Consider the following 10534-nt stretch of genomic DNA (forward strand, 5'->3'; position numbering starts at 1 on the left):
AGGAATAAATTTTTTCAGAAGTGGACCAAATTGAGCATCTTTCCAGGAAATACACACTGACGCGAACCAAAAATACTATTGGTCATTTTGACCAGCCACTGGGCAGCAAGCTGTCTTGGGAAAAGGCCTTTTTCCTCTGCCTCTAACTCTGATTGTTGCCTGTCTGCTGGGTTACTATTTATAGATTTTCAGTTTTTCAGAGAAGGCAAAGTCTTGATTTTGTTGTACTGCTGAGAACTGAGAATGCTCTTAGCCTTAAGTTAAATTATATTTTAATTATCATTAAATTACACTTCAGGGAAGGAAATTGTCAAATGACAAATTGGTTTTTATTTAGTGCAAGACTTTTAGAATAGTTTTTTTTTTTAATTTCTCTGGGTATCACAGGTGCCTGTTTTTCTCATGCTTTGCTGTACAGAAATTCCACCCTTAACCCCGAACTTTTTCTTAACTCCGAAATTCCCCGTTCCCTGAGATACAACCAGGACAATTCACTTTATTAAAAGGTCTGAAACAACATGCAGTGGAAAGGATGGTATCAGAAGAAAAGCAATAATAACTCTCCCAGTCTGAGTCCCGGTTAACAGAAAAAAAAAAAAAAGAAAAAAAGAAAAAAAGAAAAAAAACTTTGGTAGCAATGTAAAAGCTATTACAATTTTTAAATGAGCAATTTTTATTGTATGCATAAATCATCTCCCATCTCTTGCTTTTTTTTCTGCTGTTACACAACAGTTAGACATGGCTTGTATGTAACTTGGGAATATCTCCAAAGAAAGGTGGCTCATCTCTTGTTATCATGCTCTTGTTTGCGTTGTGACTGCCCTGATAACCCTGCAGGGTCTCGTGGTCATGTTCTGTGCATGCACACTCTGGAGGTGAATAAATGTCTTGTCTGCAGTGAATGTCTCGGACCCTTGAGATGTGATCATAGGCAGTAGACGGAGCACAGGTGAATTTTTGTTGATTCTTCATCTTGGATGTGTTCCAGTGAATGTGCAGAGACTGTTTTTGTGACTTTGCTCATAAATTGTTTTGCAGCTTCTGTCTGAGATGTGCATGAATCTGCCTAATTGTCTGGGTCTTTTTTGCCCTGCAGTCTCTGCCCAGACACAGCGCAGTGAATTAGCAGAGAAATGCTGCTTACTCTGAGTACATTTTCTGTCCACGAAATTGAGTGCTCCTCTTCGAGCTTAAGCGTCTTTCCCATGGGGCCAGTGGCCCAGTGTGGGAATGCAGCTTCCATCCTTTTGTGCTCCCCCCTCGTCCCGTATTCCTGGAGGTGCCCATGTGCTTTGATTCAGTGCTGCTGACACCAGTTGTGTCCTCTTTGCTGGCAGCAGATAAAGCTTGCATGCATGTTACTGGTGCATTTCAGTGGAGACCAGCACTTCCCTGGGCTGCCTGCTCTTGCATTAACTTGTATTAGCTTTCTGCAACTTACATTACAATAAAATGAAATGTGAGGTATTTACTTGGAAAATGACTAGTAGCTGTGGCCATACTAAAAAATAAATAAATAGATAAAAAGGAAAACAGCAGGCGCAGCTAAGAGATTTGTTGGATGTTAAAAATGAAAAACAAGCAAAACTCCAACACAAAACAAATGAAAACAACCCCAAAAGTTCCTAATAACATTTCCACTGTGAGTGCACTGCGATGTTAGTTCAGTGGTGCTCAGCTGGCCAGCAGTGAGAGTAACACCTTTATGAATAGTTGTTTGCATCCACGGAGGGCTAAAATTAGTAAAGCAAAGGCTGCTCTGTGGTCGGGGTGCAGACAGGTATTGCAGCCAACAGTAAATCTGTCAGGCAAACGAGCTCCTGGCTGCCAGCTTTTGGATGGCCCCCAGGCAACCCGTGCCAGGTTTGCAGCTCAACCTTCAGACACAGGCTGCTGGGTGCCTGGATTTTGGAGATCAGCTGATGTGCTCAGCAAATCCAGCCTCTCATTTCAGTGGATACATGGGAGTTGATCCTTTCTGGGGGGGGGGAAAAAAAAAAAAAGGAAGAAGGAGAAAACAAAAGCCCCTAAGTGGTCCGGCCTCTAAATGCAATGATGAGGAATAACGCTCTGATCTGTGCATGCTACAAAAGAGCAGAGGAATAAATGAGACCTCAGTACTCATTAGTGTGAGCAAAATTATGCTTTGTGAGAGTCGTGGGAGAGAGGTGCCTGCGATGGTGAGCGGTGGGGACTGCGGTCTCCACAAGGGAGTTGCCTCTGAACCCTGCCTGGTTCTGCTCCCTCTGTGCCTTTTACAAATATTCCTTTAGGCTTCCCTAATGCTTGTGTACCCTGGACTGGAAAAGTAAATAGAAAGGTTACTGTAAGGAGAAAGTCTAGGAAACTGGAAATGAAACGCAAGATCTGAGTGCCTTCTGATTAATTAGAAGCTAGCAGAGGGCAAGGGTTAATGCTCTTTTTTTTGGGTGTTTGTTTTTTTTTTTTTTTTTCTTCAGACATCTTCATCCATTTGCACTTTCTAGCTGCCGTTTTGATTCAGAACAGCCTGTGGCACAGGCAGGATTGTGCCAGGGACCTGGAATGGAAGGGAAGTCCTCTGCTTGGTGTCTCACTTTCTCTCCGTCAGAGGATGAGGAGGCTCAGCACATTTCCTAAGGCAGATGCCTTTTGCAGTGACAGTGACAGCCACTGGCCTGTGGCGTGTGGAGCAGAAAGGCAGAGGGAAAGAGGAATAGCAAATTGCAACTGCAAAAGAGGAGGAATAGGTCCTTAGCTGTGGTGACCACCCATGCATTTTCTCTCGGCATTACCACTGTTCTATTTTTCCCCAAATGGTTCTCTGTAGGCAAGATAAGAATTGCTTCGCTTTCACCATTAGTTTTCATGGGTAAGAGCAAATTCTGCCATTTTCTGCAGTACAGAGGTGCTTTTTCTCTCTACATAGCCCTAAGCTTGCCCCCAACCTACTCCAGAATGCTCAGCCAGTGCACAACTAACACTTCTGGCTTTTCTTTGCAGGCCTGAAGCGCAGCTACACGTGCAACATCTGCAACGTCACGCTGAACTCGATAGAGCAGTACCACGCGCACCTGAAGGGCTCCAAGCACCAGACCAAGTGGGTATCAAATTGCTCCTGGGCCCTTCTGTCTGTGTCCACCTAGGTGAACAGGCAAATATAAAACAATGCTTTACGCCCCTCATCCGAGGCACTGCCAGTGTTACACGTGGATGTTGGAGGCACCCGTGGAGGGGGATCTGCAGGCTGAGACCGGGGGCTGCTGGGTGCCCCCCCAAGGGCAGCGCAGTCTGTTCGCCATCCCCTGCCCATCGCCGCGTGGAAGGTTTGCTGTCTCTCCCTGCTGAAATGCTTGATTTGAGCGTATCAGAGTGTGTTGGGAACCCAAATTTCTGTCCATCCTCACAAAACTGAACAGTGTATGTTGGTTTGGGATGGACAAAGAACAAAGGGGCAGCAGTGAACCAAGAGGTTAACAGCACCTCGTGTGATGCCGTACCGCGTCGGGAGCCTCTTTCGTGTGTTAAGCCTCAGGAGAGGCACTGGAAGCAAAGTGGGCTCAGGTGTTTCCTACTGAAAATGTTTGTGCTATGATTTAGAGCAATTACATACGACCCAAGTTTCTGAGTCTTAGAGGAAATCTGCTCTGTCAATTAGTACAAATTATTAAAATGAAGTGATAGAGATACGTGGTACCAAAGAGTAGATTAACGAACTAATCTCTCTTAATACACTTACATGTGAGCTTTGGGAACCATTTCAGGCTGAAGCACCGAGGGCTGCCCAGATTAGAAAAGGGATATCAAAGGTGCATTAGTTACTGAAATACTACAGGTAGTTTTAAGTGCAGTCTGAATGATGAGGGAGGATGATCAAATCCGTCAGTAAGTGCTAATGCCTCATCTTGCTTAAGCTACCAAAGGACAAATGCAGCCCTTCTTCTGCTAATGTTAGACCTTCAAAGATTCCCTGTAATATTCATGTTATCTCTGCCCTGTTTATTCACACAGAGTGTTTGAATGTCTTCCAGATATTACCCTTCCTGGACCTGAGCATGTAGTCATATTCAGGATCTTAATTAGCGGAAGGAACTGATGGCGTCAGATTTTCTAATGAGGTGTTTTTCTGCCTCCCCCTCTTTGCAAAGGATGGATGGAGTGGAGGGAGAGGCAGTTGCTGAGCGGCCGTAATTGCTCCAGCAGCACCTCCCAGTCTGGATGGCTCTGCAGAGGAGACAGCTGAGGCCAGGCAGTCAAGAGGTGGCTGTAGGCTCTGCCCTGTGAGACTCAGTACTTCATTTTTTGCCTCCCTGTTCTCTTTTGGTACGTCCAACTGATGGCACATCCCTGCTCCAGCAGGCTGCGCATGCAGGGACGGTGCCGATGGGATCAGTGTCGGTACCCGCCGCAACCAATTCCCTCTGCAGGAAAACAGAGCTGACAGCTCTTCCTGTTGGAAACCTGAAATGAGAGCAGCTGTGATGTGCTGCCAGGGCATGGAGCTGTAATTCGTCTTTCCCCTGCCAGTCTTTCTGAGTTTGTATTTTTATTGCTGTTGTTGGTGCTGCTCTTATTGCAAAGGAAAAAGGAGTTCATTTCAAATCAGAGCAGCCTCACGGACAGGAGATAGGACTGTGCAGAAGAGATGTGCCACTTTTCTTTTTCAGCATGGGTGGGTGCCGCTCATTCTGTTTTACATCCACACCTCCCCCTTTTGTTTTTCATCACCTGCAATTAGTCACAAGAGTGACTCTTCCAGACCAGAAACACCAGGGCACAGGGTGAGCAATAGGAAAGCACCAGAGTATGATGTACGGAACATCCCAGGGCAGTGAGGACTGGGTTTGGCATTTGGGGGCACCTCATGTGGATGATGCAAGCTGCATGATAGTGCACAACTCTGGGGCCGAGGCGCAGTGGAAGTCCCAGATGGTCCCTAAGCTTTCCGGAGCTCTGAAAAAACATGAATTATTGATAGGAAGACCCGTTCCTCTTTCATCTCCATGAGGATCAAGTCAGCCTGTGCTGGGAGCACCAGAGTGGCTCAAAGGCCTGCAGGACTTTTAAGGACCTCCTTCTTTTACAGATTAATGGTTTTATCAGTCTTTCTAAATTTAGTTTCTTACCATTCACTGGTAATGATTCAAATCTTGTCCCAAGGGATTTTCATGGGCATTCAGTACAAGAGGAAACAAAGTAATAAATTCACACAAAAGTGTGTTACAAATGTAATAATGAAATGCCAATTAGAGACATTCGTCTGACCAATTTCTATGGGAAATTGCTCTGATTATTTTATTTCCTTTATCCATTGTTCATTCTTATACAATTTTCTTTGAGCCTAAGTATCTGAGTACTGCACAGCTCTCTGCAGCTCCTATAGGAAAGCACAGAAGCATGGGAGACAATAGATCGACAGCTTGGGTTTGTGCAAAACAAAAGCTCTTCCCACCCTGTAATTAGCGTGTAACCAGATTTTGCTCTCCTTGTGTAGAGGCGTTTTTGTGGCTTCATTGTCCTCTATATGGGACTGAGGAAATAAGTTACCGTAACCTTTTATCCCAAACCAGCACAGCCCCCACTCCAGTTTAAGGGGTCTGTAAGAGCCATCTGTGCTGCTAAAGCAGCTGGACCAGGGCTGCAGCCCTGCGATGAGCCTGGGGCATCTCCTGGCCCTGGTTCTTCCATGTGCTGCGTGCACAGAGCTCGTACACAGTGCTTGGGGCCGGCTCTGCAGGTTATGGTAACAGCACGCAGTGAAGGGATTCAGAAAGGTAAAGCTGCTCTTACAGGTTGCGTTCCTGACTATAGAAGACATCGATAGTGCAATGATGAAGAAATCTTCATTACTAGTGCTATAAATGAATACATTGTGAAGAGGGATTCTCCATTGTATCTTGGCCAATGTGCAGGTGACAAAGGGGGCACCAGCCCTCTGCCGAGCCTTGCTTCCAATGCAAAGGGAGAGCAGAGCTGCATGAGCCCTACCAGATTTTGGCAGGGCTGCCTCTGTTTGTTTACACTATGCTTTCTGCAAATGATTACCTCTTTCATGCACCGAAAGCTCATTTTGAAATCCAGATGTGTCTCTTCTGCACTCATTTCCACTCCTACCTTGTCCGTGAGCTTGGCTCTCGTGGGTGCAGGAGAAGCAAATTGCTCTGCACATGTATGCAAAGTAAGGAAGCCTCATGCCCTGTTTAGCTTCTTGCCCACTGGTTTTTGTTATTCTCATTATTGTGGGTTAGTGTCAAGACTGTCCTCTTCCTTATAACCCAGATTGAAGCTAGTGCATTGCAGTTGCCAAGGCAACAAAACATTTTACGTAGTTGTCATACTTAATATAATAAAAAAGAGCTTGTAAAGGAGAGGGATTTAGCTTTGGGACAGGTTAACCGGGAAGGTGATTGCAGGTTGGAAACTGGTAGCACCCAACATATACCAGGCGGAAGACTTTTCTGAAAAGCTGCTTTGGCAGAGAAGAACTTTTATGAGGACTAACTCAAGTAGTGGATACTTATTACAGCTCTCGAGAGCTCTCCAGAGGGCACCATACATCCAAGGCATTGCTGGAATTGCTTTAAATAACCCACTGTACAGCAGCCCCTGGGTGGCTGCACAGCAGGCCGTGCCGTTTGCACCTTCCCTCGTGTCTCAGCACGGGTGCTGCTGGTGCCAGAGCCCCGTCAGTGGGGCAGGAGGTCAGAGGCTGCTTCGCCCGTGGCTAACCTGCTCTTCCTTCGGCGGGGTCTGATGGGGAGAGCTCAGCTAGCTATATACAGGAGTGTCAGGGTTTCATCTGAATGCTTCCTGCTGAATTTATTTGCATGACCAAAACATGGGTGTGGGGGAGAAAAATAACTGAAAGTGTCTTGGCTGGTATTTTGATGTTGAATAAAAGAAGCAGAAGGAGGTAGCTAGTACTGAGCTAGTCCTTATCCCTCTGGCCAATCATTCTGCAAAGCAAGGCAATGGCTACTTGCTCCCCTTTTTTCTCCAGGGTGCAGATACTTGAAGTTGTATATGTGAAAATGAAGCAAGAAGGCATCCTTTTTATTAATATCATATAATAAAGTGAGGAATTGGGAGCCAGAGCCAGATACAGAAGAATATTTCTTTTGAGCCATCATAAATCTGGCACCCAGTCAGTTTACGTCAGGGGTCAGGCCGTGCTCATCATCGCTCTGACGGGAGCTGTGCGCTCGCACAGCAGCTGAGCAGGAGCTGCAGGTTACTGGCGTGCAGCGACGGAGCTGGTCTGTGCTGGGGAACGCGAGCACAGGCTGCACGGAAGCGGGGTTTGAAATGTGGCTGGACTCTGGAACATCTGCAGTGGGAAGGGGAGCTAAACCTTTAATTAGGGATTTATGAACTGCACAGCGATGATTGAGTCATTGTTTGACTTGCTTTCCAGAAATAGATGTGCGATTTTTTTTTAATCCCCCTTTCTCCCTTCCTTCCCCCCCAAAACGAGCAGAAAACAGCAGAAGGACGAGCGCAGCGTGAGGCGCTGGGCTGCGAGTGCCCAGCTCAGCTGGACCGCGGTCAGCACCAGCGGCTTGGTTTCTATGGGGACCGAAAAATGCGGCTTGTGAGGAGCCGTGCGAATGAGGTCACGTTATCTCTGAAACACTGGAAGAAAATCACATGCTGGCCTTGCTCCTTGCTGCTTACAATAGGAAAGACACAAAACTCTTCACTCCTTTGTGGTTTATGTGAGCTGCGAAGATCTGCTAAAAGTCCTTTTCAATAAACAAGGGAGAATGAGAGTCCTGGTGGCTGTGAAAGGAGAGGCGATATTCAAGTTCTGGGGTCAAAGAAATGCTGGTGCAGGATGTCAGCTTGTGGCACTGTGAAAAACGAGGAGGTCCTACGGGTCCCGTGGCTGCAGAGCAGAGCCCGGCCCCGCACTGGTGCCCATGCTCGTCCCGTGGCCTCGCGCCCCAGTAAGGTGTGGGGCAGCGGGAGCTGCGTGCTGCCCCCCACCCCATGGCTGCGGGGAGCTGAGCGGGGCCCCGGCCATTCGGAGCCTGGCTGCACCGGGGTGGCGATTCCAGCATCCATAGAGGGGTTTGATCCTCTCACCTTTATTTTGTCTCTTTGATCAGGCAAACCTCTCTGCCACATCTAGAATTTGCAATGGTGTGCTGGTTTGCTATAACCACTCATTTACATATTTGTAGATGCTAATACGCATCTAGGTTTCCCCTTCAAACTCCTGCTTTCTGATTAATTTTAGGATTTGTGCAGTGATGGGACCTGATCCTGCAGCTGCCATCGTGGTAGGATTGATTCAGTAGGAATCTAAACATGCTGGAGGAGGGCAGTATTTGCCCAAAACGAATGTTGGAGGGTTGAGAATGGCCATGTTTACTTTGAGGTGTGCTCTGAAGATCTTTCCTCCCAGCCCTTCCCACAGTCGTTGGATTGTAAAGCCCAGATGATTAATGGCCTGCTGAGGAGCAAATGACAGCAGGCTTAGTGCCTGCGAGTATTTTTTTTTTTTTTCCTGATTCAGAACACAGATGTCTAATTGGAATAGGGTATTTATTAACATAAACTGCTTGGCTATTCAGAAATCGGAGCTAATCAAAACATTGTAAATATCATGCCTGGACAAATGTCACTCTTCACTGTGATTGCATTTCCATATTTTTTCCAATCTATTTAAGAAAGTGTAAACAAATATTTACAGCCTGTTGTGGCTGACACGTTCCTCGCTGTGGTGTTTGATGTGGCAAGCATGCACATAGAAGCAGTGCAGTGATGTCCTGTCTCACCAGGCTGGGATAACATTTCCAATAAATTTCAAGAATTTCAGAAAATTATATTAAATACTTGAGTTGTATCATGTGCTTCACAACAAAGTAGAATGATTTTTTTCTTACCTTGATGACTGCAACTTTTATTGGTAGCAGTACCATTTTCCATGTGCTTTCTGTAATGTATAGTGGCTGCTGCCTAAAATATAAAGAATCCTTTGGAGTGATAATAACTCCAGAAGATGAATAGTTATAAAAGGTGGATGGAATTGAAAGGCATTTTAATTTGTCATTATTTCGGTGATTCTGGAGAGCAGCTGAATAATTACACTGCCTATAAAGAGCAAGTGTGTAATACTTTCTCTCATTACAGGATTAAATTGTCTCCCTTTCCTTTAAAGTAAGTGAAAATAAAGATCTCTCTGATATCTGCTGTTTTGATCGTAATTTGAAAGCCACAGAATTACTGGTGCAACTTTGTTCCATGCTGTCTGCTGTACAGATTAATTATTTTCATGTAAAGCATTAGCGGCCTGATTTCTCAAAGTGTAAATCTGGCCTCACCCATGGCTGCTGAACGAGGAACTCGAACTCGTTGGCTGAGAATGTGCCAGCTCATAAACAAGGCAAGTCTTGCAGGCTCTGCTGGCCTCTTAAACTGAGGATTCAAAGAAAGTGCCCTTTTTTCAAGTTGTTACAGCACTTTTCTTTCATGATATCTGTGCTTATGCTCTGTGCTTAAAATTTCAAATGTTTTAGGCAGAAAAAGTGTGCCTATATGGTTTTTTAGAACTGAGCTTTCCTCATCTCTCACATTAAAAGAGCTGAGGTGGTGGCATGGGGCAGGGTCTGGTCTGCTGGGGAGGTGGGGGGGGGTCAGTGAGAGGCAGATACAAGTGAGGAGCATGGGGACTTAGCCCCAAGCCAGAAATAACAAGGGTGAGAGTGACTTCTGCTCCGTTCCTGTGTTGCAGCCTGAAGAACCAGTAGTAGTTCATCCGTCGAAACAAGGAAAAGCACTGAGACTTCTTCTGCGGGGAGGAACTGCGTAGCGAGAAGAGAGGATACTTTTCTTGGACAATGATCCCGTGGGGATTCGGTAATTAACATGTAACTAACCTTCGCTTTGGACAAATACATGGATTTTTTTTTAATTTTGTGGTGAGTTAAAATATTTCAATGGATTTTTTTACCCTTTCAAGATAATATTTATTCAGCACAGAGTCTAGAGTATGATAACTATCCTGTAAATACAACACCTAATCATCACTCATCGTCAGAGACAGTGGAAAGAAAATATTTTACTTTTTCATATTTATTCCTAGATTTCTTCTGAGAGTATGAAATTATTCTATTACGTTATCCACGGTAGTGATGTAATCAGTCTTCAACCAGAAATAAACATGCTTTCTTCACCTTCTCCAGAATGGTTTGTGTCAACACGTAGACAGCCAAAAATGAATCGCAGGGATTGTGTAACGGATGAATGTTTTCCTTTCCTCTTTGTCTTCAGAGAAACAAATGGGTCACTGAACAAAGAAAACTAAAATGAAAGAGTAGGATCCTTTTCCTGCTGGTAGGATTCCTAGAGGCTAGACGGGAGCCATCCGCTTTACCAACTTTGAATGCACGGCTACAGCCTGGCGCTCGTGGCGCAGCCCCTGCTGCACGCGCTTTGCCCACCACACGTGCAGGGAGGCAGCCGGGCACGAGGCTGGCGAGGAGGCTGCGTTCAGGACACGGAGGCCAACCTGCACCTGACCTGTGCCTGTCCCCGGAGCTGCCCTCGCTGC

At 45.8% G+C, this 10534-nt stretch overlaps 1 protein-coding gene across 1 annotated transcript in view; it reads left to right on the plus strand.

Annotated features, from left to right (window-relative positions):
* ZMAT4 (zinc finger matrin-type 4) overlaps window positions 1–10161 on the plus strand; it is a 54748-nt gene extending 44587 nt beyond the window's left edge. The window contains exons 6-7 of the mRNA XM_005029474.6: window positions 2983–3079; window positions 9716–10161. Coding sequence (XP_005029531.3) covers window positions 2983–3079; window positions 9716–9731 — 113 coding nt within the window. The 3' untranslated portion in view covers window positions 9732–10161. The remainder of the gene's footprint in view (window positions 1–2982; window positions 3080–9715) is intronic.
* The last annotated feature ends 373 nt before the right edge of the window (window positions 10162–10534 follow it).

This window comes from Anas platyrhynchos, chromosome 23 (genome assembly GCF_047663525.1).
Source record: "Anas platyrhynchos isolate ZD024472 breed Pekin duck chromosome 23, IASCAAS_PekinDuck_T2T, whole genome shotgun sequence".
NCBI lineage: Eukaryota > Metazoa > Chordata > Aves > Anseriformes > Anatidae > Anas > Anas platyrhynchos.